Raw genomic sequence first — 27,188 nt, 5'->3', positions numbered from 1 at the left:
AAAAAGAAAGCTCAAGGAAACCCTTAGTTCCAGCTACAGACAGCAAGGTTGGATTTTGTACAACTACGATTTGCTTTTTTGTTTGTAAGCCTGGCAGCATTATGCATCTATTGACCTCTGTGCGGACTGCATGGGGCAAACAGATGTTATGTGTGTTAGATTTGCACAGAATCTGTTAGAACACCTGTTCCAAACATGTGAGTATGTTAGTCCATTTTCCGTTATGTGCGAAGCACCAGTCTACTTCCAGTTCAGACATTTATTGACAGAACACAAACATTTAAAAGGATGATTTTGAAGGTTAGTATACTTGAATACTTATGGAAGAGTTTGCATTTTTCTGGGCATGCTCCACCGAAACAGATCTAGCTGGCCTTTCCTCTTCTGGTTATTTCAGGGAAAGCGAGAACAATTTTCTTGGTATATATGTTAAATTAATACTGTGTTTAGTTGGGATAACATCCCCTTTAAAATCATCTTAAAATGCTTTTTCTAAATTAACACAAAGCATTTTTTGTTCATACAAGCGTGTGCTTGCATGATAAACATACTGTGTGAGACAGGTGGCTCCTCGTTGGTTATTGTGGCTTTTGCAATAATGGAAATTGCTGCCAGTCTGAAACTGTGACTGGCTGGTTCTTTATAATATGGTAAATGTGGATGCCTACTTGGGGGCACTGGACAGCTCGTTTTGACAAGAAATGGTAGTGCGTGAACAGGCTCTTAAGCTTTATAAAGAAGTAGTTGAAAGCAACAGAGCTTTTACTTGGAAATCCCCTTCTGTAATTTCTATTTAGGAAATAACCTTTTTCTAAATAACTCATTGTTCTTACTTGGGGAATTATTCAAAAACAACTTGTAAGGAGCTGAACGTCTCTGAGTGGCTAGTGTAACTTTGCGTGAGTCCACATCCAGCCGCACGCATGGGTGATAACCCCAGTTCATCAGGCAGGAGAATCTCGTAAGCAGTGTAGGTGGGTGGAATGGCTCCCTACTTCTGTTCAATGACTGATGTATCTTGTTCAGTATGTTCTGTTAACCCGTGAAGCCTCTTGTACTCTTGAAATGTACCATTGGTATAGTCCACAACACAAATTAAGTAGGAGAACCAAGTAATGTGGGTGGAAGAGAGAGATCATGGAAGTCTCATGGCTATTGTGCCCTGGGCCAAATAAATGAAATCTGATCCAAGGAGAGCCACATTCTAGGGTTTAAATCCAATGTCAAGGTAGCGGAGGTCTGCTAGCACAATGGGACTTTCTTCCTCTCTCCTCCCCACTGCAGCCCTCTGCGCCACTCAAAAATCTGCTCCGGAGAGTTTCCCAGCCCTTTGGAACAGATTTTGAGAGTGTGCCAGGAGATGGGAATCACCCATCTCCCAGTTGCATTGACAGAACTTCCATCAGTGGAATGGCACTGTTGAATACCACCTCATGACTGGAATAAATTATGCAAATTGGCCAAATATACACTTGTTTTGAAGATTTTTTTTTAAAGGACTGGAGAAATCTGAAGGTTGGAACAGCATGAATGTTGGAGATAATTTGACTGTAGGGGTAAGTTTCAGAAAATGCTTTGCATTTATATGCTTTGCATCCTAACTCTGGAAAATATGAATTAAAGGATAAAGACTGTGCAGTTACCTGGGAGATCATTTGGAGGCAGGAGAGGGAAGGAGATTGTTAAAGTATGTTATAATAACAAATTCGAATATGCAGCTTCGATAACTAATTAAAATGTAAGGTTAAAAATGAGAACCACACCTAACTTGAGGTTTGGGAAGTTTCCGTCTTTTTTTAAAATAAAAACTTCAGTTGGTATCCAACGAACCTCTTCTGCCAACAGAATGGATGCCACTAGCAAAATGGGGCAGGGGTAATTCCACCCCACCCCGTGCCCCACACACACGCTTTCAAAATCTGCTCTGGAGGGCTGAGGGACTCTCTGAAGCAGATTTGGAAAGCATGCTAGGGGCTGCAGGAAGAGGAGAGGAGAGGGACATCCTGTTGCCCAAGCAGAATTCTGCTTGCGTGATGTTGGATTTTTGCCTATTACTAGCATGCCAAATTTCATGCTGGACACGAGATTCTGCAAGTTTGGGGCACATTTTGAGAAAGAAGATGCATACACAGAATCATTTTAATTTTTCAATGTTTGGTTTCCATTGATTCCTGTTCTAAAAGCTCAAGATGGTTAAGATCTTTAAGAAACAAGTTCAGAATTTCCAAAGGTATAGTCTACATTGTTGCAGAAATAGCTTTGCATTAGACTTGCATCTCTATTAGGAATTAGTGTTTTTTTAAGGATGAAAATTAATTATCTATTGTCAGTCTATTGAGAACACAGTTGACTACACTAGGAATTCAGGCTGCTTGCTCTATTCCTACGTTATAAATTATTTTTTTTCCCTCATGCCAGGAAAAGTCAGAGATTCCCAGACAACTAGAATTGAATCCAACATTGTGCCAAAAGTTACGAAAATGACTGTATCTGGAAAGAAACAAACTACTGGGTTTGAAGTTCCATGGTAAGCCTTCATCCCTCTCAAGGTACACTTGCATCACTCTTCCCCCAGAACTGTGCACCTGTAGCAAGATTTTCCTTTTCGTCTATTTTTACAGAGATTTAGACTTACATATGCCACAAAACCAAACAGCATGGCTCCTTGTTTGACTCATAATTACTTTCAGAAGAAGGTGTCTTGCATTTGTGAGTTTAAAAACTCCTTTCACTCTGAGTAGCATAGAGAGAACATCTAGCTGCTTCATAGAGTGCTACATTTTCTGGAGGTTACTTAAAAAGAATAACTTTGCAAACTGATTTATTGCTAGATAAGTTAATTGAAGGGTAATCATTCAGAGAGGAGAGAAAAAAGCGGAGTTTTTGCATCCATGTGTAGACCCATGTCTGCCATACTGCCAGTGGGAATCCTCTACATGCTCACTCCACATGAGTCAGGGCTCAACTACCCTTCACGTGCCCTACATGTCAACTTACAAAATAGTGTTGAGTTACATTACTGCCTTACATTCGAGTTACATTACCAACTAGTGCATACCAGAGATGGAACCTATAAAAGTGTTCATCTAATATTACTGGAAGCTTAGCATTCCTGTATCCACAGACTAAGGTGGTTAGGAATTAGTTATTCGTGGGATGGGCATTTTAAGGAGGAAGTGGGGAATTCCAAGCCAGTTTGCCCACCTCAGCCTCTCATAGTTAACACCTTTGCCTCTCTCTTCCTGCCCCTCTCATTTCCTGGAAGAATTGTTTCTGCAAAGTTGAAGAGCAGGTAGACATGGGTTGCTTTCTGGTGGACCAGGTGGTATATCCCAGTAACCCAAATTTTGCCAAGAGGCCACCAATTGCTAGCTCCTACAGTATGGGAATAATAAACCTTGTTGTTACATCAAGTTTGGAAGAAGAAGAAGAAGAAGAAGAAGAAGAAGGGAATACAATCAATAAGTCTTCCAGCTCAGCTCATCCAAAAAATAAGCATAGTAATATAAGTTTAAAAAAATACAGAGACTTTGGGTTGGATCCAGCAGGGGCCTTGTATGGGCAGCCCAGGGCTGGCACATGCGTGGCCCCTATCTTTAACAGTCGCAGTTTAGTGCTTCCGGGGGCAAGTGCTCAAACGAGCAGCAATTCTCATTCCTGAAAGGGGTGTGACCAGCGGTAGGGGCCATGCACATGCTGCTGCTGGGGGCCATGGGCTGCCCTTGCAAGGCCCCCATTGGATCCAACCCATAATCTTTACCGATGGGTGATATAAAATGGTACTTGAATGTGTCTGATAGTATTCTGGAACTTGTTCAGGATGTTCTCCTTTTCTCAGTGTTTGGAGATCTTGAATAGCTGCTGGCAAACAAACCTCTTACCTTGATTGGTGTTTGATATCCAGGGAGTAGACAGAGAAGAAAAAAACTGGCAGTGTTTACAATCTAGTTTGATATATCTTCCCCCTTAAGCATTTCCTTCTTGGGGGTCTTCAAATGTTACATGAAACAGAAAGGTGAAACTCTGAGACCAGTTAGTTTCCTATTGGCTGCACCTCAAAACACATTGGGCAGATTATGAAAAATTACTGGGTTTAGAGCTAGTGCAGTTGAAGTTGATAGACTGAGGGCCAGCCCAGCTATGCTGTTTATTGTAATATAGTATCTTTCTCATGAATGTGTTTAGTTTTCTGTTCAGTCAGGCTGGATAAAGTTTTAAAATAACCCCAATGACTGAGCTTTGGTCATCTGGAGGGGAAATACTCTGCACTCATTGCAAAGGTTGCTGACTAGAAGTGCATTTGTATATAATACTTTTTATTTATGAATTTAGTTTTTTTCTGAGTTGATGGTGTCATAATATCAAGTGGATTCCGTGAAATCACTTCTCCTTTCTCACAGTGATCTGGTGCAATCTGTATTTTTCCTTGCAAAAAATTGATGCCTACAGAGTAAAATAGTTATCTATAGCTGTATAATGAATTTACAGAACAGACATCCTATTTAATTTCATATATTCCACCAGCTGCAACAAAGACCTTCAGTGATTTACACTAGCTGAACAGTGTGAATGGACCCAAAATGGATGCTAGAAATGGAGACCAACTGGGGAGTGTTTCAGTTTTGCTGAGTGTTCAATCTCAGAATTGAGGTTGCTTTGCTTAACAAAGATTCCAGGGAGAGTTGGAACAGGGACCTGTAGAATGGAATTTGACACTGTCTCTGAGTTTGAGTATAGGCTCTAACTATACAAAGTCACCCCCATTTTATGCTTCTACTTTTTTGATATTGTGGCATGGGGTGAGCAGAAATTAGATCGTGGTCTACTGCTGAACCTAATTTCTCATGGCCACCCATGAGAAACTGGATTCTTACAAAGAATAATGGACTAAGTGAACCTTAATTGTCTAGCAAGGAATTTAAATGTATATTCTTAAGCAAGAGTGCATAGCAGGATTGGTTTGCATAGATTAGTTATGCCATAGCTGCTGAGATCCTGAATACGTACTCTTGCTTTGTTAATTTAAAACCTGGACTATGGGGATGCAAAGCAAGCAAGCAAGCAAGAAACCCTGTAGTGATAGACTATATTTCAAGATTGAAATCAGCCATCTCCTGCCAAAACAGATGTTTAGAATGATCATAAGGAGTTGCGATATTTATGACCCCAACTTCGGTATATGTGTGTTGCATTCCTGCTACCTGTTCCACCTTATTGTTTTAGTTTATCATCCACTGTACCTCAGCACATGTGTCCACCAACCACCACTTCTTTTTAAATTTCCCTTACTGGATATGTGCATGTTCTGACTGTTTCACGTGAGAAATAAAAACACTGCTCACAACTCTCCCTTGTCAGACCTTGGAGGATAGGGGAAAAGATATTTGAAATATTTGAGAGTAATTGAGTAAGGCCACTTCATGGATCACTGCCTTGTTGTGGCGAAGGGGCTTGCGTAACTCAGTGAAGCCATAAGCTATGCCGTGCAGGGCCACCCAAGACAGACAGGTCATGGTGGAGGGTTCTGACAAAATGTGGTCCACTGGAGAAGGCAATGGCAACCCACTCCAGTATTCTTGCAAGAAAACCCCATGGAACGTATCGCAAGGCTAAAAGAGATGATGTCGGAAGATGAGCCCCTCAGGTCGGAAGGTGTCCAATATACTACTGGGGAAGAGCAGAGGGAATTTCCAAGTAGTGCCAGAAAGAGTGAACTGGCTGGGCCAAAGCCGAAAGGACACTCAGCTGTGGATGTGTCTGGTGGTGAAAAGAAAATCCGATGCTGTAAAGAACAATATTGTTTAGGAACCTGGAATGTCAGATCAATGAATCAAGGTAAGCTGGAGGTGGTCAAACATGAGATGGCAAGATTGAACATCGACAACTTGGGAATCAGCGAACTAAAATGGACAAGCATGGGCGAATTTAATTCAGGTGACCATCATATCTACGACTGTGGGCAAGAATCCTTTAGAAGAAATGGAGTAGCACTCACAGTCAACAAAAGGGTGGGAAAAGCAGTACTGGGGTACAATCTCAAAAAGATAGAATGATCTCAGTACGAATCCAAGGCAAACCATTCAACATCACAGTAATTCAAGTCTATGCCCCAACCACTGAGGCCGAAGAAGCTGAGGTTGATCGGTTCTATGAAGACCTACAACACCTTCTAGAACTAACACCAAAAAAAGATGTCCTCTTCATCATAGGGGAATGGAATGCTAAAGTAGGAAGTCAAGAAATCACCGGGATAACAAGCAAGCATGGCCTTGGTGTACAAAATGAAGCAGGACAAAGGCTAATAGAGTTTTGCCAAGAGAACACGCTGATCATAGCAAACACTCTTTTCCAACAGCACAACAGGCGACTCTACACATGGACATCACCAGATGGTCAATATCGAAATCAGATTGATTACGTACTTTGCAGCCAAAGATAGAGAAGCTCTATACAGGCAGTGAAAACAAGACCTGGAGCTGACTGTGGCTCAGATCATGAGCTTCTTATTGCAAAATTCCGGCTTAAATTGAAGAACGTAGGGAAAACCACTAAACCATTCAGGTATGACCTAAATCATATCCCTCATGAATATACAGTGGAGGTGAGGAATAGATTTCAGGGATTAGACCTGATAGACAGAGTGCCTGAGGAACTATGGACAGAGGTCCGTAACATTGTTCAGGAGGCAGCAACTCAATCCATCCCGAAGAAAAAGAAATGCAAGAAAGCAAAGTGGCTGTCTGATGAGGCTTTACAAGTAGCTGAGGAAAGAACGGAAGCGAAAAGCAAGGGAGAAAGGGGAAGATATACCCAACTGAATGCAGATTTCCGGAGAATAGCAAGGAGAGACAAGAAGGCCTTCTTAAATGAACAATGCAAAGAAATTGAAGAAAACAATAGAATGGGAAAGACTAGAGATCTCTTCAAGAAAATCGGAGACCTCAAGGGAATGTTTTGTGCAAAGACGGGCATGATAAAGGACAAAGAAGGCAGGGACCTAACAGAAGCAGATGAGATTAAGAAGAGATGGAAAGAATACACAGAAGAATTATACAGGAAAGATCTGAATGTCCCTGATAGCCATGATAGTGCGGTCACTGAACTTGAGCCAGACATCCTAGAGAGTGAAGTCAAGTGGGCCTTAGGAAGCATTACAAACAACAAAGCTAGCGGAGGTGACAGTATTCCAGCTGAGCTATTTAAGATCCTAAAAGATGATGCTGTTAAAGTGCTCCACTCAATATGCCAACAAATTTGGAACACTCAACAATGGCCACAAGACTGGAAAAGGTCAGTTTACATTCCAATTCCGAAGAAGGGCAATGCCAAAGAGTGTTCAGACTACCGTACAATTGCGCTCATTTCACATGCCAGCAAGGTTATGCTCCAAATCCTACAAGCTAGGCTTCAGCAGTATGCGAACCAAGAACTACCGGAAGTACAAGCTGGGTTTCGAAGAGGCAGAGGAACTAGAGATCAAATCGCCAACTTTCGCTGCATCATGGAGAAAGCAAGAGAATTCCTGAAAAATGTCTCTTTCTGCTTCATTGACTACGCTAAAGCCTTGGATTGTGTGGATCACAACAAACTGTGGCAAATTCTGAAAGAGATGGGAGTACCAGACCACCTTACCTGTCTCCTGAGAAACCTGTACGAGGGTCAAGGAGCAACAGTAAGAACCAGACATGGAACAACCGAGTGGTTCAAAATTGGGAAAGGAGTACAACAAGGCTGTATATTGTCGCCCTGCTTATTTAATTTATATGCAGAGTACATCATGAGAAACGCCGGGTTGGATGAATCAGAGGTCGGAATTAAGATTGCTGGGAGAATTATCAACAACCTCAGATACGCAGATGATACCACCCTAATGGCAGAAAGTGAAGAGGATCTAAAGAGCCTCTTGTTGAGGGTGAAAGTGGAGAGTGCAAAAGCTGGTTTGAAACTCAACATTAAAAAAACGAAGATCATGGCATCTGGCCCTATCACTTCCTGGCATATAGAAGGGGAAGAAATGGAAGCAGTGACAGATTTTACTTTTGTGGGCTCCAAGATCACCGCAGATGGTGACTGTAGCCATGAAATTAAAAGACGCTTGCTCCTTGGGAGGAAAGCTATGGCAAACCTAGACAGCATAGTAAGAAGCAGAGACATCACCTTGCCGACAAAGGCCCGTCTAATCAAAGCTATGGTTTTCCCAGTAGCAATGTATGGCTGTGAGAGCTGGACTATAAGGAAGGCTGAGCGCCGAAGAATCGATGCTTTCGAACTGTGGTGCTGGAGAAGACTCTTACGAGTCCCCTGGACTGCAAGGAGGTCCAATCAGTCCATCCTAAAGGAAATCAACCCTGAGTGCTCATTGGAAGGACAGATCCTGAAGCTGAAGCTCAAATATTTTGGCCACCTAATGCGAAGAGAAAAGTAACTGGAAAAGACCCTGATGCTGGGAAAGACTGAAGGCAAAAGGAGAAGGGGACGGCAGAGGATGAGATGGCTAGATAGCATCACTGATGCAATGAATATGAACTTGAGCACACTCTGGGAGAGAGCGCAGGACAGGAAGGCCTGGTGTGCTATGGTCCATGGGGTAACGAAGAGTTGGACACGGGACACGACACGACAACAACAACAATTGAGTAAGGAACAGATTTCAGAGTTGCTCATAGCAGATTATTGCCCTGATCCAAAGGGCTGTCTGCAGAGCTCCATGTGTGCAACAACACTTTGAATCCTGTCCTTCCAGACACTGCTCCATGCATCGTATCAGTTCTCATAGTACTACTGCTTATATATGGAGTGCCATTTGTCCATTGTAAAGCTAGCATCTCAGGCAAGCTGCTTAATGTGTGAATGCAGGTCAAATAATAACTTAGTGTAGTGTGAATATAAGCATTGGGTAAGCTCTCTCTGTATGGCCCTGCCAAGTGGTGAGGGACTCTTAACACAATTTTGCACCTGGTCTGTAATCTAGGGAAGCAGAAGAGTGCTAGGATTCCATTCATTACTTGGCAGGACAATACAGATGACCACTTACCAAATGGTTACAGGCCCACTGTGGTAAGCTGTTGGGCCAGTTCACATGATCAAACAGCCTACCATGGCTTATTTAAGCCACAGTGGGCTGCAGTTCATGTGGGTGGCCATTTTGAATATTGAAGTTGCGACTGCAGCTTGTCATCCGAACCTGGTGGGTTAAATAACGCATCTTGGGCTGCATCTTATTCATCAAAAACATTTGTTTCATATCTATTGGAGACTGTAACGTCTCTTTAATAAGGGATTGTCTAATTCGGCTAATTGCTGGCAGTGTGATGCAGCTAATGCTTCTTTTAACATTTGTTTTGGCAATGTCCAGTAGCTGCTTCTTTTCAGGAGGAAGTTATTATATGGATAAATTTTGTACTGGAACAGTTTTTCATATTTGCTACTGTACATGCTCTTTTAAATTACTTAACTGCTTCATGGAACTTAATTAATGGTCAGAGTAAATGGATTTTCCACACCCATTTGACAGCTAAAAGACTGATACTACAACGTTGGAAGGATAACTGCTCACTTCTTATAATGCAATGGATTGAGGACCTAATAACGCTTTCAACATTTGAATGGGTGGCATATAGATGCCAGCTTTGAATGGATACTTATTTGGCTCTCTGGTCCACTTTTGTTGAAGCCTATGTATAATTGCTAGAAAGTTGTATTTTGATATATATGCATTTCATATGTTTTTATTACTATGGATATATACAAGGTCATGTATGTATATTGCAAAAAAAAAAGGGGGGTTATCTCACATAACCCATGGCCTATTCTAGGGTTATCTGAGGGTTGTTTAACCCTTACACCACCCACCCCCAGTGGGCTCAGATGACATGGCAAGCTGCTGTCGTGGCTTGAAAGTCAAATTCTGCTGCATGCTCCACAGCCCATGCATTGCTGCAGTGCTGGTGCAAGCCAGGTCATTGTCTGCAGCTATCTAGTAGTTCTATCACTTTTCTTTTATTTTGAAGTTTTAAGGAATACATAAGAATTAATTTCATTTGCTCTACAATGTTGTAGAACTTTTATTCTCTTAAATCCTATCTTTGCTTTCTCTAGTGTGAATGTTGAAGAGAATGGAGATAACACTTTTATGCCACAAAAAGGACTCTCAGCCGGAGATGCCAATGCCAATTTAGGGGTAGCTGAGATTCTGCCTAAACTGACATTTCCAGCCCAGTCTGTTCAAGCATCAGAAGAACCAGCAATGGCACCAACTCTAGTGAAAAGGTCTGGAAAAGCAAAACAGCAAATAGATGTGAAAGCTGAGTTGGAGAAGAGGCAAGGAGGAAAGCATCTACTTAACCTTGTGGTAATAGGTAATATATGTTTCTTTTTTAGAGTGAAAATGTAATGAATATATATACAGTTCCTCGCCTTTGGCTCAAGTAGAGTATGGCTTCTAACACATATCCATCAGTATAATAACACACAGATATCTTATTCTAGGACATGTTGATGCTGGAAAAAGTACTCTAATGGGTCATTTGCTGTATCTTCTGGGAAATGTGAACAAACGAACTATGCACAAATATGAGCAGGAATCCAAGAAAGCTGGAAAAGCATCATTTGCTTATGCCTGGGTCTTAGATGAGACAGGTGAAGAGAGAGAGAGGTGAGCAGTATTCCCTTTTGAGTTGGAATTATTTAATTGTACTTACACACACACACACGCACGCACGCACGCATCCATTTCATATGTATTCATTGCTATGGATATATGCAAAGTCATGTATGTATGTAAATGGGTTCTCCACACCTTTTTGACAGCTAAAAGACTGATACTGCAACATTGGAAGGATAAATGCTCACCTCCTATAATGCAATGGATTGAAGACCTAATAGCACTTTCAATATTTGAACAGGCGGCATATACGTAGATGCCACCTTCAAATGGATACTTATTTAAATATCTGTTCCACTTTTGTTGAAGCCTATGTATAATTGCTAGAAAGTTGTTTTTCATATATATATTCATATGTGTTCATTGCAATGGATATATACAAAGTCATGTATCTATATTGGAAAAAAAGGAGAATATATGAAGTAGTGTAAATTTTTGTTAACTGTTAGCATGAATAGATGTGATTAAATTTGTAACGGGTAGTAATATAAAATGGTATGATTTTTAGGATTGTTATCTGTTATTGTGAATCCAGGATAGTGGTTTTCAAACTTTCGCCATACAGGAAACTTTCGCCATATCCCACCATTGCAATGGTCCCATTTTGGCACATGTCAGATCTTCCCAGGATTACTTACTGCACCAGTATGGTAGTGGTTTTACCATGTGACCAAGATGTAAAAAAAAAATGATAGCATAATTACCGTTATCATAAAAGAGGGGTACAGTCACAACAGTCATATAAGGCATTTTTTTGCCAATCTCCTTTTTAATTCTCTCCCCCACCACCCCCAATTGTGGATGATTTTTAGCACTAATTAATGGATGAGGATGCATGGTAAACTTTAAAAATGTTTGCAAATGATTCATTGCATGCCTGTGCTTTATTTTTAGGGGAGTGACAATGGATGTAGGTATGACCAAATTTGAGACAAAGACAAAAGTTATTACTTTGATGGATGCTCCTGGCCATAAAGACTTCATTCCAAATATGATTACAGGAGCTGCACAGGTGAATACTTTTTTCTTAGTTGAACCTGTCAAATATAAGGTGATAGCATATTGAATGGAATTTTGTAGCACTTTCACTCACTGGAAATTCTTTCCCCCCCATCTATACCCTAGTACACCAGAGTGCAATTTTTTGTTATAATAGCGAGTGGAGTGAGAATATTGTTCAGACATTTCCTGCTATTTTGGGGGAGCATAGTGAACTTGCATTTGGCAATTTTCATTCCCTCAACATGATTGGTGTCATGGTGGGGTGACTGCTATTTGAGTCACTTTGGGGTGACTCAAAGATGTATACATTTTGTGGTAAGAGGAGAAAGGAATATGATTTGGTAAGTTGTTCCAGATGTGGCTGCATTCTTTGCTATTCATGGTCAAAAAATGGCCATGGATGCTGATTAGCAACTGTTCTTCTTCCTTAGGCTGATGTGGCTATATTAGTGGTGGATGCCAGCAGAGGGGAGTTTGAAGCAGGATTTGAGACAGGTGGACAGACACGAGAACATGGTCTGTTGGTTCGATCTCTTGGAGTAACCCAGCTGGCAGTTGCAGTCAATAAAATGGACCAGGTATTTTCTGAGCTTTTCTTTAATTTTTTTTTTGTTATAAACACACATGAAGAGAACACACATGTACGCGTATGTGCAGAGAGAGGGGGGGTCTACAAATATTACAAACTTAGATTGAACTTTCAGGTCTAGTATCTTGATCTGAAAACATATTCTAAAACTGAAGGAAATCTTATTTCTCCTTGAAATTAAGGTCCTGTATTCTTAGTAAAGGCATAATCCTACGCATGTTGAAACAGAAAAAAAATCCTACGATTTCCAGCATTCCCTAGGCAATGTGGATGGCTGGAGAATACTGGGAATTATAGGATTTTTTTTGTCTAAACGTGCATAGGATTGCGCCGTAAGTTAGTAAATGTTGTTGTCTCAGCAACATGCCAAGTACATAAAGTTGTGAACATCTATGTTCCCATAGGGTTTCATTGAGGTAGAGCAGCCTTCCCCAACCTGGTGCCCTCTACATGCTTAGACTACAACTCCCAGCATTCCTACCAATTGGCCATGCTGGCTGGGGCTGATGGGAGTTGAAATCCAAAACATCTGAAGGGTATCAGGTTGGGGAAGGCTGAGGTAAGAGATACCCATCATGATAGCTTTAATGCATATTATTTTTTGCATTATAGAATATTTTAAATAATTACAGGTTGATCACATGTATGTTTACTCTTAAACAGGTCCCACTGTTTTCAAAGGGATCTAGAGGACCCCTTGTACGAGTGGAAGGCAAGGCACTTCCACGGATGCAAGGTGAATCCGCCCCTGCCCCTGTTCCACCAATTTTCTCCTCCCATTGTAGCCCTCTGCACCACATCCCATGCTGTTCTGGAGGGTTTCTTGACTCTCGGGAGTGTTGTTTGGGAAGTGTAAGGGAACAGCTGCATGGGTGGAGAGGTGAAATCTAACCTAATAGGGCTTGTTGACTAGTAAATATACATAGAACTGCAGCTTTAATCTTGTATTTTATTTGTAGCATTTTGTATCCTGCATTTCCTCTAAAGAAATGTGAACTGTGAGGTAGGTCACACTAAGAAAGTGTGGCTTGCCTGTGCCATATTTAAATTTGGGTTTCTCATATCCATACCAAACTTCTAACCACCTCAACATGCTTAGTTGTGTGTGGGGCGGGGGGGGGGGGGGTTGCCTTGTCCTACCAGTGGCAATCTTACATTTTTAAACTGAAATATGTGATTCTTAAATATTGGTCTACTATTGCATTCCTTCTGAGTAAGACACAAGTTGGGATACTGACTTTTTCCAGAAAACCTTATTGTTATTTGTCAATAGGCAAAATTATTTGAAGGCAATACTTGGTACACATAGCAAAGTCCTTTTTTTGTTGTTGAGCTGGTACTTTAAAGAAGAAATTACAGATTGTAGTTAAATGCACTTTCTACTGCCATTTTCCTCCTCCTCCACCTCCTCCTCCTCCTCCTCCTCTTCTTCTTCTTCTTCTTCTGGTTATGGGTGGTGGTTGGGAGATCCCTTAATGCTGATGTTACTACTATCTTTGTAAGAGATAATATTCATTTGTGTTGAGGATAATATCCAAACACCACTCTTCTTCAGAGATTTATTACATTTTTATTATAGGTCAATTGGCAACAGGAAAGATTTCGAGAAATTGTCAGTAAACTTGGGCAGTTCCTTAAGCAAGCTGGCTTTAAGGTAAATAAAATTATATACAATTCATATGATTGAGTCAACAGGCTAAGTTTGTGATGACCATTTCCACGACTTCCAGTGTACAGGAAGGATGGTTACCTGCTCCTAGTCCAGGAAACTTTGCACGTGCCCTGTTCTAAATGTGTGATGAAATCTTTTTAAGCTAGTGATAGTGCTAAGTAAGTGGGGCGGTATAGAAATATAATAAATGAAATGAATGAAATCGTTTTATTTGGGCATCCCCCCACAGTAGGCTGTGGCAAAATTCCAGGTGACTGCCTGACTGTGGCCCTAAAAAAATATATGCTGGCATGTAGGAGTTTTGAAAATGATTCTAACTCTATAAAGGACTGGTGCCTTAATTTGGTACTGACTCCCAAGAATTTGAAAGCTGGAGAATAGTGGATGAAAGGAGAACCAATATAATACAAACCGACATTTGATGGAAGCACAGTGGTGCTTGCCAGATGGTGGAGGGGCCCTCACCACTGGTGAGCAAGTGATTTTTTGAACCCTGCTTCGTGTGAGTTCTGCATGGGCAGTCTTTTCCTAAAAAATGTGGGAGAGAAATGCTGTGTACAGCAGTGAAGGACCACACTGTTACACATGCTACATTCTAGAATTTTCCAGTGCTGCTTCTTGTTCCATCTCCCCTGAACTAGAGGCCTTGTCAGTTAACTTCTGTAACTGCTTAGGTCATTTTAATCTTCCCTGAGAAAACAACGCATCTTACCTTAGGTTTCAAAAGCTTAGAAATAATACTTAAAAGTTGCTAGCCATTTTCTCATTGCAAACCAACCACTTGTCTCAACCAGGAGTCGGATGTGGCTTATATCCCTACCAGTGGCCTCGGTGGTGAAAATCTTGTCACAAGAAGTCAGTCGAGTGAGCTGACCAAATGGTATGAAGGGAAATGCTTGCTAGAACAAATTGGTAGGTATCTACTTTAAGACATTAGAGCAGCCTCCCCCAATCTGGTGCCCCCCAGATGTTTTGGGCTACAGCACCATCACCCCTGACCATTGGCCATGCTGGCTGGGGCTGATGGGAGCTTTAGTTCAAAACATCTGGAAGGCCCCAGGTTGGGGAAGGCTTGTTTGAAGGCAATTTTCTAAGGCAGCTGGGGGAATGCAGCAGAGACAAATAAATTACAGAGCTTGCTACAAGTCAGTCAAGGGCCTGGCCATTAACAGAACGCATTGGTTTATTTACAGATTCTTTCAAGCCACCTCAAAGGTCAGTGGATAAACCATTCAGATTATGTGTATCTGATGTTTTTAAAGGTTAGTAGCAAAGTTTATTGAAATATTTTTAAAAATTGACTTCATTTTTGTGTGTGAAACGTTCATTTTAAAATATTTATAATATGTTCGTGAAGATTATTTTACTCATTCAATATCCTTATTCCCAGCATTGGCTGCAGTGCAGTTACAGGTGTGGCAGAATCACTGCATCGCCTGTGATGGTGTACTGGCGTCATGTTCAATGTGCACCATCATATGTGCCTGTTTGCTGGCATTGCAGTTCTTAGGACTGAGATGTAACATTTCCAACATGTGCTAATTTCAGTAAGGATATCAGCACATGTTAAGCTTTGTGCCTATAATCCTTCCAAATACTAATTTCTCCTTATGAGTACAAAACAGCATACAGCTCTGAAATCCAGGCACTTGATTTTTTTTTTTTTAATATAACAGGATTTTTTCCAGATAATTCCACTGTGGTTGGAGGAGAGCAAAATTATCCTAAAATGTAATTTCCATCCAGGCATCCCAGTCCACCAACAGCTATACAACACTGAAGCAAGCTTCCATGTATGAATCGCTGTCTAGATTGGGAACTGTGCCTGTAGAAAAGCACAGCATGCACAGCTCCTGATGCTGGACTTGCCACCACAGTGCCCAGAATGGTCACTCTGTTTTAACATCACCAGTAACATATTTGAAGGGTTGGGGGAAAGAATTGTTTGAAAGTGATCAAAGCAGATCACCTTTTTTAACTTACAGTTTGTTTAAAAGAGCATACATTATTCCGGTATTTATAGGGGTATTTCGTACAGTGAAGAGAACTCTTACTAGTTGGATTTTTATTTTATTTCTGCAAGTTTGCGACATTTTTGTTAATAAAATAATACAGAATAAACCAACCTACAACCGTAGAAGGGAGGGGCGGCGGGGGGAGAGAGACAGGAAGGAGGAGGATGGGGAGACGAGGACATTGGTTTAAAGCAAGTGCATCATTTCCTAAGCTAAGAACAAAGGGCAAAACTTCTGGAATAAGTTCAGTTTTCATTATGACATAAGACTAATTAATTGTGCAGCTGTATTTATCTTACTGAAAATCTGTATTCATGGTGGTGCAACTTCCAGAACAGGTGTGCATTACTTTATCTTTCATTTTCTCAAACCATCATATTTGTTCTAGATCAAGGATCAGGATTTTGCGTAACTGGTAAAATTGAAGCAGGCTATGTCCAAGTTGGTGATCGACTGCTGGCAATGCCTCCTAATGAAACTTGCACTGTGAAAGGTATGGTATACAGATGCATATATACTGTCATTTTGGGATTAGACTGTAAACAGTTTTAGAATCTGATAAATGTTAAAGCCTATAATAAACTTTTGTGAGTGCTGTTGATGAGTTGTGAAATATTGCTTCACAAAAGCTTTGCTCCTGCATGATTGAGTGGCAGCTGTGTCCAGTGGTACTTTCGCACCAGCTAGGTCTGTTTCTTGGTTAATCGTGCCCTGGTCACATCCAGATTGGATTTCCAGCAACACATTCTATGTGGGGTCGCCTCTGAAAAGTGTTCAGAAACTTCAGCTGCTGCCAGAGTGGTTTCTGGTGTTTCCTTCTAGAAACATGTTACTCTGGTTTTATTCAATCTGAACTGGCTTCTAATTGGTTTCCAGGCACAGTTCAAAGTATTGGTTATTACCTTAGACTTAAATGGTTTGCGGTCAGGATATTTGAAGAACTGCCTCCTTTCACATGAACGTGCCCACTTTCTGTGGTTTTTATCAGAGGCCTCGTTCCGTATTCTGAGTGTGGCTGCCTGATATGCAGGGCACGGTCTTTTTAGTTGCAGCACCTGACTGAGTAATTCCCTGCCAAGTCTGGTTTAGTTGGCTCCCTCTCTTCTGAGTTTTGGGGTAGCAAAACCCTTTTTATTTTGCCAGTCTTCCTGCTGTTGGCTGGTTGTTTTTATTTTTTAACTGACCCAACCTCATGCCCTCTCTTTGCTGCTGTTTGAATTGTTTCTGTTTAATGCTCTTTGCTTTTATTTGTTGGATATAGTTACTGTATCTTTCTCAATGTTATTGTGTGTGTGTGTGTGTGTATATATATGTTTTTAAGTTAGAAGCTGACTTGGGGGCTCTTTTTGAGTTGCAAGCTGGTGTAGAAATGCCCCAGTTATTAGAATGAAACACAGTATAGCAGCTATTGTGGTGTTGCTGAATTAATAATTAGCGTAACAAGAAAATCAAATACATATATATAGAGAGAAACTAATCTAGAGATATCTGTAAGCAGTTTTTGTAGGAAGTGACACTTCAAAATCTGTGAGTAGGTAACCCTACGAGTCAGGATTGAATGCTACTCTTATTACTGCCCTTCAGAATGGTCACATTGAAAAGCAAGTTAAGTAAGCTAATTCCAATTAAAATTAACTGGAGATTTCTTTGGACCACATGCCATGCTTTTACTTTATTGAATCCAGTGACTAGCTGAATATTTGTTTATTGTAGAGGACTGAGTTACTGATATTGTTTTAATGGGAAAGACTTTATTATCACTCTGATATGCTTGGATTTAAAATATATTATATATGTATCCCAAGCAGGGATTTGATTTGACAATCAAATGTTATGTTAAGCCTTGACAGTGTTGTTTTATCTGGAAACATAATTAGTACTTCTAGTTTAAGTAGTATTTGTAGAACACTGTTTCCTAAAATTGCCTCCGGATCTTCAATTATTATTTCCAACACACCACATATGAATGCTTCAAAGCTCTAGGCATGTGTGCATTAAATTATCTACAATATAATATTTAGGATTCTTCAATAACTCTTACAAATGACTTAGATGGTTTCTAGTGGAGAGTTTAGCGTGCTGTATTACACACACATTTGTTTCAACATTATGTCGAAAGCGAGCATAAACTCATTTAATGAAAAATGAAAGCAGGTACTACTGAGACATGTAACAGGTTGCGGACAGCAAAGAATGGGAGGCTTCTCAAATTCTTCTGCAGTCATACTTTCAAAATTGTGACAACTGCGCAGTGTGACATACATTTCGCCCAAGGCTGTGACTTGCAAAAATCTCTATGAATAAGCAAAATGACTAGATAATGGTTGTTCCTTAGGAAAAAAAAGCACACGTTGCTTTCTTGGAGGTTTTAGTCAACAGCTTTTACTATCACCTCATTCATACTGAAAACTGATGAGTAGTGGTTGATGCAGCAGAATTGGCAAAAACAGAGCTGTTTGTAGCTGTTAAACCAAGGGAGTTCACTGTTTAGTTCTGGTTTTACTCATTTCTAGGAATCGCCCTACATGATGAACCAGTGGATTGGGCTGCAGCAGGAGATCACGTTAGTCTCACTTTGACTGGCATGGATATCATCAAAATCAAGTGAGTTCAGAAAAGAGTTTGCCTAAGCAACGGTTTATATTTAACACAAAGCTCTGTAACCGTTGTGCTTGATAATCAGTGGTTTACCGGTTGCAGAGGAAGGGTGTGGGTGGTTAGCTACCTGGACCTTTAAAACCATAAAGTTGCACATCACCAAGCTTGGATGCAAAAGACAATTTGAAACTGGCAATGATCTCGATCCTAATCAGGCCATTGTTTGGTTAAACAATTAATAAGAGATACTTCATGATTTCTTAGAATACTCATCTAAATTATTAGGCAGCAGTAGAGAGAGTGGCCAAATATATATCTAGATTGCATACGATGTTGGTGTTTTAAAAAAGTTTCTCGCCGCTACTGAACGACAGTTATTTTAGCACCATTAGTCCTCTTAATATTGTTAGTAACAGAAGCATGACATTGCCATCTGAGTGGGAGAGGTCAAAGGGTGAAAAGAGAAGATAGGGCTCAAGAAAGAAAACAGAAAGGGAGGCTTAAGTTTTGCAGTAAGCATAGAAGAGGTGAGGCTATGATAGTTCAGAAAAAGTTAGCATCCGGTGTTCCGTCGCATATATATAGAAACGTTACACAAAAGGCAAAACTGGCACACACATTAAGAAACCCATCCCTGCCCAAGATTCAACCTCTAGCTTTTGAGGCCTGGAAAAATAGCGTGCAAATCATGATAGGCTTGTGAATGCACCATCCCTCCTTTCTACTAGGTTTTCACCCTCTGCTTCTTTTCCAGTTCTTAACCGTGATTTTGCATTGCGCATGTACCAGTGCAAACCAGTTCCCATCATTACCATGCTTTGTAACCCATTTCAGATTTTGTTTACACTTTCTAGCTTAGAAAGGGAAGCATGGTTTCCATTGCTGCACATGTCACTCCTTCCCTGGTTAATGTATGGAGGGGCGCATATGCTTATTAAGTTGTCTCATGACTTACAGTCCATGGTTTTTGGGGAGTCCATGTTAAGCCATCTTTTTAACTAACTGCAGATGTAACAACAAGAGAGAGAAACAGGACCGTGTCCCCTCCTTAATTTGGGTGCTGTGTGTGTATGATTAATTTGAGTTCGTATTCCCCAACTACCTTCTTTTCAGTTGTTTTCCCACACCAGCTTTTAATTTGAAGAAATTTTTCACCGTTAACTTTTGTAGTGGTGTGATTGTCCCATGCTCCTTTTATAAAATGTAGTCAATGTCCGCAGCTGTTCTGGTCACTGCTTCCTTTGGTTTGCCACGAAAGAGTAGTGAAATCCCTCATCTGTTTGATTGTCATGTGAAACATGGAGGAATGAACTAGAATTAGGAGGGAACTGACACAGTTTTATGAATTAAAATAGTTTTATCCCATTAAGGGGTGTCCAAGGAGGTTAACATTTCCATTAAAAGCAATCCTAAATCATCCCCCAACCCCCAGCAACATTTGAGTTTAGCATGCAGAAAAGCACTGGGGCCGTAGGAGTGCAGCCTAAAGCTCGCAAACATGATAGAGTTTTTCTGTTGGACTTTTATAAAATGTGAACAAATACCATTTTTCTCTGCACATTACACCATGAATTACTTAGAGAACATATAACAAACAGGAAGTCTGTAGGAACCATGCATGGGTTTTTTTGTGTATGAAATTTTGTTGAGGCTTTGGATCAATATGTAGCTGGCTGAATATCATATATAAAATAAACAGTTCCATAATTTGGTCACATTGCACTTCCACTGTTGTACCCCCTCTTACCTACCAAGTTGTGCATGCACGCTCGAAGAGTCAGCAACACCAAAGGGGTACTAGAGACATTACTTCCGGGGTAGCAGTCAGGAGCATTTCTGCTGCCATGTTGTATAGGAAGACGCTGAGCTGCAGGGGAATCTTCCTCTCCTTGGCACAATCTGGGTACAAGAACAGGATCAGTCACAGGAAGGTAGCCCCCTGTCATAGGCTGAGTGACCACTTTGGGAACGGAAAGAAACTCCAAGCTCGTTTTTCAGCATGCCATCTAAACCTGGTTTTTAGTATGATCACATTAAAAAGTCTGTACAAAACCATGGTCATTACATAGCCTTATTTGTTTCTTCACTGTCTTTCTTGCAGTGTTGGCTGTATCTATTGTTGTCCCAAGGAACCTATTAAAGCCTGCACACGTTTCAGAGCTCGAGTCCTCATCTTCAATATTGACATCCCTATCACCAAAGGATTCCCTGTGAGTGTGGCACTGGTTTTGTTTTCAAAAGTTACCATGCTTTGTTTTATTTTTAATATTTTAGCAGTCATGTTTGGGTTTTTAAAGTAATACTCATTCTGTCTATGGGGTATTGCACAACAATGTTTTCCTGCTAATATGAGCATGTCCTAAAGCAGAGAATTCATCTTGATTACACTGTTCTTTGAGAAGGTTGCTATATTTATTGCAGTGATCCTTGGAAGGTTCACTGTTATGGGTTAAAGTAGTAGACAAAAGCCCTACTTGAGGAGGAGAAGACAGATAGATGCTGCCTCAGATAGCTTGCATAATTAAATGATGAGACAGTATGGATTAACATCATAATGCGGTTCATGCAAGATCTCACCTTGCCTTTTGCAAAATGTATCGCTTGGAGGAATGTTTCAGGAAATCTTGTGTTTTGTCACCTGCTGACAGTGGTTTTAAGAGTGTCAATTGAAACCAACTATTGTTTCAGGTGCTTCTGCATTTTCAGACCGTTAGTGAGCCTGCTACCATTAGAAGATTACTGAGCGTGCTTCACAAGAGTACCGGTGAAGTCACGAAGAAAAAACCTAAGTAAGTATTTTTGAAGCAATTTGTTAATTTCAGTTTTAGAAGTCTGAAAAATATATATCAAGTAGTAAGTCCTACTAGAATTTGTGTCCTATTAAGCCAGGTGGAAATTGAGGAGAGATACTAATCAATGGTGATTATGCATTGCAAAAATGTGTTCTTATATAGGTCTCATAGTATCCCAAAACAAGCTTAGGTATAATCATTTTGTTGCTGAGGTATTGAGCATATATATATGCACTATCTTTTCTAAGAAAGATTTGCTCTATATCAGCCTCAGCTGCCATTCTCTCAGCTTGTGGCACACTCTTGTCCAAACTCTGTGTGATGTGGCACAGGGTTAATGGGCCAAACAGATTCTGGCTTGAGGAAGTGAAAAAAATACATTTGGAGGATATCAACACTGGACTTGTTTTTAGTAATTTTCTGTCTCTGGGAGAAGCACATGGGAAATGAGAAATAGGAGCACCCGAAGCTACGTTTGATTGAATTCAAACAACATTAATGTGACCAGATTTCTCAACATCATGCTCTTTTAGAAAGGAAAAGCAATACTTTCTGTACATTTTGAGCTGGAGAGGACACTGAGGGGCTGTTCACACAACACAGTAAACCACACTCACTGGTTGAGTTTGGGTTGTTTTGAACTGTGGGTTGTTTGTTGAACTGTGGATTCGCATGCTGTTTGAATGCAGCCAGGGAGGCTTGTTAACCATACAGTATGCCTTGTTAACCACCCTGAACAACCCAACAACAAACCATGGGTTCTCAGGGCGGCTTGTTTGAGAAAATTGAGAGACAGCTCAAAACAAGTGTGTGAACAGCCCCTAAATCTTAAGTTTCAGGCGTCTCTCTGTCTTTCTCTCACCCCCCCCTTCCATTTTACAGCAGTGCCACTCTGTGTGTTAACAGTTTTCTCCCCCCCCCCCCCTTTAGGTATCTGACTAAAGGCCAGAATGCTTTAATAGAACTGCAAACCCAAAGGCCTGTTGCTCTAGAACTTTATAAAGACTTTAAAGAACTTGGAAGGTTTATGTTGCGTTACAGTGGATCCACCATAGCAGCAGGAGTTGTTGCTGAGGTACAGTGTGTGTTTTTAGAAATGATTTTATAAATACTCATTATGCGGTGGTGTGTTCTATTCATTGAGGTTGCAACCACTTTTTAAAGAAATACACAAGTGCAAGCTACTAATAGTTGGATAGTTAATCAGGCTTAAGAATGCTCTGATTTACATAGTGTGAGGATATTTTAATTAAGTATTAATGAAATACAAAAAATCTTAGGAACATTATTACTTCCCCCCCCCTTCCTTAAACAAAAACCTGTCAAGCAAGCTCTTCTATAAGCAGGTCACCTACTCTCTTGCCTTCCTTCTTTGTCCTTGAGGGTTTATGTTTTCCAGTGCCAGCTGAGGGAGACTGCTTGCCCAGTGTTGCTCCTACTTTGATTAGGGTTTGAATCTATAGAAGACGATTGGTCAGTCTACCCTCAGTTGGTTGGGCATCAGTTTCTCACAAGAATGTCCATTCAGAAAGTGAGGGCTTGGGTCAGCCACTTCTTGTAATGCAGAAAATGGCACCACTTCAGTGCCCTGAACCCACAGCGTGCTGCTCAAATAGGGTGTATCTGAAGGGCCTGAATCTACACCAGAGGCCCATCCTTACTTCTTCAAACAGGAGCGTGGAGAAAGCATAAGCATTGACTTTAGTACTTCACAGGGGACTGGTCTGTAAAAGAGACAGACAGACATACACGTGTGCGCGCGCACACACTGTTCCAGTACCTTTAATGTTATAGTATACGTAAACATCTATTTTTGATAACTTCAGAGATACAAAGTAGGTAATGCGATGTATTATATGAATGAAAGAATGTGGGTGTCACAATTTTTCACGTGGCAGGATGGCACGAGAGTTGTCTTCATGGATGAAAATAGTGAAGAATTTGTTCCTGCAGTATCAAAACTTTATACTTCAACCTTCTAGCTAACTGCAGAAGCGGCTTCATGGACTGAGGTGTCAGCATGCTTGCAAAGGGCTCTGCTTGCAACTCTGCCCTCAGCTATGTGCTTAGTCACATCCCTGAGCCGAATGTGGGCAGAAGGCTGCAGCAGTCCTTGTGTGCTCTACCACGTTGCGTTTGCATGACTCCCAATTAATGCAAGAACATAAGGAGAGCCTGTTAGATCAGACCAAGGGTCTATCCAGTCCAGGGGTAGGCGGTCTTTTGAGCCCTTGGGCACGTTTGGAAATTTTCAAAACTGTCCTGGGCACAACCATAAAATGGGCTGGAATGGCTGGGCATGGCTAGTTACAAAGTAACTTGCCCAGAGGCATTCATGGGAAATCGATGGCATCAGCTAGAGGCTCCCACTTCACATTGCAGCAACCCCAGTAAGAAACAATAAAAATGTTTTTAACATAAAAATTGGGAGGAGTAGGGTGTCTCAGTGAGCACCAAGGAAGATGTCTGGGTGTACACTGCTGCCTGTGGGCACCACTTTGGCTACCTCTGATCCAGTCCAACATCCTCTTCCTAAGCACTGGCCAGCCACATACTTCTGGGAAAGCCACAGAAGGCCATGGCTTGTACACTGGCTTGCAGCTCTACTGCCCCCCTCCCATTACTATTCCAAGGCATACTGCTTCTGAACCGAAGAGTTCAGTTTAGCTATCATGGCTCATCCCCAATGTTATACCTGCTCTCCATACACATGTCTAATTCTATTTTAAAGCAGTCTGAACCTGTCTTAGCAACAGAGTTACATGTCTGTATGAAAGGCCTTTTGTCAGTTCTGTTTCCAAGTTGTAGTGTTATACGAGTCAGAGAAACTTCAATCTGTGCATAACTTACAAACCTCTGGGGTAGCTGTCTCAGCTGTTTTTTACCCCCCTCAGATAAATAGCCCCAAACTCTTTAGCCCAGCCTTCTCCAGCCTGGTGTCCTCCCAATGTGTTGGACTGCAATTCCCGTGCTGGCTGGGGACAATGGGAGTTGCAGTCTAACATCTGGAGCATACCAGGTTGGGGAAGGCTCCTTTAGCATTTTGGAGAGAAAGGATAGGGCAGCCACTGTAGTTGCCCAGCCCTGTGATTCTCCACTTCGCACTGGGCCCAACTTTAAAAGAAGCAAAAAGTGGGGCTCGATGTACCAGCACTGCCTCCCCCGCCATCTGGAAATCTCATGGAAAGGAGGGACATTTTGCCCAGGGCACCCTCAAACCTGGTGTCAGGCCTGCAGGCTGGTACACTTTGAAGCTTTGGTGTATAAAATTTACTGCCTGTTCAAGGACTTCTCTGATCTTTTCAAATAATGCATTTTGTTTCATTTTAGATTAAAGAATGATAGCTGTGCCAGGACTTCTGTAATCCAACCAAATGAAATCATATGTCCAAATATGCTTATTTGATGAATTCAGTCATATCAGTTGAAGGAACAAGGCAATGACATTTTTAAGAGGAGAAAATGAAATATTGGATGTTCTGCAAACATGTTGAGGCCATCATTGCTGCAAAACAATATGCCAACAGGGAAGTACTAGTTGCACTTTCTCATTGCACAAGTTCCAGTATATTCCCCATCTAAAACGTCACCCCTTCAGTAGCTCTAGTGGACCTTTATGAAAAGTTGATCAGAATGATGTATTAAAGGATGGTGACTCATCATGCTACTTCCAGCCTTAAACTTTGTTTACAATTTTTTTGAGGAGCTGCTTCCACACTGCACATGATTTCATAAATTACTTCAATTGGGCTAAAATGTTCCAGGTTTTATACAAATACATTTTCAAAGAATCCTATTTCCTTCCGTTTCAGAAAACATCATATAATGCTGCATCTAGAAATTTAATTTCTTCCCATCCCAATTTTATTTAAAAACTTATTTGTGTAGACACAGTTTGTCCAATAATGGCTAATTTTATTTTTTAAATTGTAGAAGTATAATAAAGTAGTGATCTGAGCATAATACTGGTTTTTGTTGTCTTTCATAAATAAAAAAAAATCTTGACAAAGAGGGTAAAGCTGGTTATGAAGAACCAAAAATATGCTGCTTTTTCAAAGTGTATGAAAGATTGGGTGCAAGCCAGTGTACAACACCTTTGTCTGAAGGCTTAGAAACTTCTGTTCTATTTTTCACATCTCAGAAGCCTTACCATTATATGAGTCATGCTTTAAAGCCAGGTTAATATATTACTTCTGTCTTTTTATATGACTCCAGGGCTAGCTCTAGAGTTCATGAGTAAAACCAGAATAAAACCTAGCAGTAATGCAGGGTTTTAAAATACAGATTTAAAACAGCAAAGCTAAAAGACTAGAAAGCTAAAATGCTAAAATGCCTGGGAAAATAAAAAGGTCTTCACCTGGCGCCGGAAAGAATACAGTGTAGATGCCAGGCGAACCTCACTAGTGAGCTCATTCCACAGCTGGGGTGCCACAGCAGAAAAAGCCCTCCTCCTAGTAGCCACCCGCCTCACTTCCTTTGGCAGTGGATCATGGAGAAGGGCCGCTGAGGATGATCTTAAGGTCCGGGCAGGCACATATGGGAGGAGGCGATCCTTCAGATAACCTGGCCCCAAGCCATTCAGGGCTTTGAATGTTAACACCAGCACTTTGAATTGGGTCCGGAAATGGAATGGCAGCCAGTGCAGCTGGAAAAGTACTGATGTAATATCAGCTCGTTGGCCAGTCCCTGTTAACAATCTAGCTGCCCTATTTTGGACCAGCTGAAGTTTCCGGACCGTTTTCAAAGGCAGCCCACAAATAACGCATTGCATTAATCCAGACGAGAAGTTATCAGAGCATGGATAACTGTAGCTAGGCTATCTCTGTCCAGATAAGGGCGTAGTTGGTATACCAGCCTAAGCTGATAAAAAGTGCTCCATGCCACTGAGTTCACCTGTGCCTCAAGTGACAGTTCTGGATCCAAGAGCACCCCCAAACTACAAATGTGATCCTTTAGGGGGAGTGCAGCCCTCTCCAGAACAGGTTGAATATCAGCCGGGCAGACAAACTGCCCACTAACAGTACCCCCGTCTTGTCTGGATTGAGTTTCAGTTTATTGGCCCTCATCCAGTCCATTACCGTGCCCAGGCACTGATTCAGAACAGCCACTGCCTCACCTGGGTTTGATGAGAAAGAGAGGTAGAGCTGGGTGTCATTCGCATATTGATGGCACCTCAGCCCACACCTCCGGATAACCTCCCCCAGCGGTTTCATGTAGATGTTAAACAGCATGGGGGATAAAACATAGCCCTGTGGAACAATTGCCATGACACAATTGCCATGGCACAGAGCAATAATTGCCCAGCACCACCTTCTGGAGTCGGTCATCCAAGTAGGAGTGGAACCACTGCAGTGCAATGCCTCCAACTCCCAACCCAGACAAACTATCCAGAAAGATACCATGGTCGATCGTATCGAAAGCCACTGAGAGGTCCAGGAGAATCAACAGGGTCGCACTCCCCCTGTCCCTCTCCCGGCAGAGGTCATCCCACAGGGCGACCAAGGCAGTTTCCGTTCCAAAACCAGGCCTGCAGCCCAACAGAAATGGATCTAGATAATCCGTTTCATTCAAGAGTGCCTGGAGCTGTCCTGCAACCACCCACTCAAGCACCTTGCCCAGGAAGAGGATGTTGGCCACTGGCCTATAATTGTTAACATCCTCTGGGTCCAGGTTAGGCTTTTTCAGGAGTGGTCTGTTTACCGCCTCTTTTAAAGAGGCCGACACCACTCCCTCTCTCAAGGAGGAATTTACAACCTCCTGGACCCAGCTGGACATCCCCTCTTTGTTTGATTTAATAAGCCATGAAGGGCAAGGGTCGAGCACACAAGTGGTCGATTGGACTTGGCCAAGCACCTTG

General features: G+C 41.4%; 1 protein-coding gene across 2 annotated transcripts in view; it reads left to right on the top strand.

Annotated features, from left to right (window-relative positions):
- HBS1L (HBS1 like translational GTPase) overlaps positions 1–25,294 on the top strand; it is a 56,108-nt gene extending 30,814 nt beyond the window's left edge. For both annotated transcript variants that reach the window (XM_084827588.1, XM_084827587.1), the window contains 14 exons: positions 2,419–2,527; positions 10,099–10,358; positions 10,489–10,654; positions 11,558–11,675; positions 12,097–12,243; positions 13,834–13,908; positions 14,721–14,838; positions 15,120–15,188; positions 16,330–16,434; positions 18,455–18,545; positions 20,641–20,749; positions 21,228–21,328; positions 22,262–22,406; positions 24,662–25,294. In XM_084827588.1, coding sequence (XP_084683714.1) covers positions 2,419–2,527; positions 10,099–10,358; positions 10,489–10,654; positions 11,558–11,675; positions 12,097–12,243; positions 13,834–13,908; positions 14,721–14,838; positions 15,120–15,188; positions 16,330–16,434; positions 18,455–18,545; positions 20,641–20,749; positions 21,228–21,328; positions 22,262–22,406; positions 24,662–24,673 — 1,625 coding nt within the window. In that variant the 3' untranslated portion in view covers positions 24,674–25,294. The remainder of the gene's footprint in view (positions 1–2,418; positions 2,528–10,098; positions 10,359–10,488; positions 10,655–11,557; positions 11,676–12,096; positions 12,244–13,833; positions 13,909–14,720; positions 14,839–15,119; positions 15,189–16,329; positions 16,435–18,454; positions 18,546–20,640; positions 20,750–21,227; positions 21,329–22,261; positions 22,407–24,661) is intronic.
- The last annotated feature ends 1,894 nt before the right edge of the window (positions 25,295–27,188 follow it).

The sequence above is a fragment of the Heloderma suspectum genome, chromosome 1 (assembly GCF_057233095.1).
Source record: "Heloderma suspectum isolate Gila_16-S chromosome 1, 16-S_ref, whole genome shotgun sequence".
Lineage (NCBI taxonomy): Eukaryota > Metazoa > Chordata > Lepidosauria > Squamata > Helodermatidae > Heloderma > Heloderma suspectum.
The sequence above is the reverse complement of the archived record's forward strand: the minus strand, read 5'-3'. Positions and strand labels throughout refer to the sequence as shown.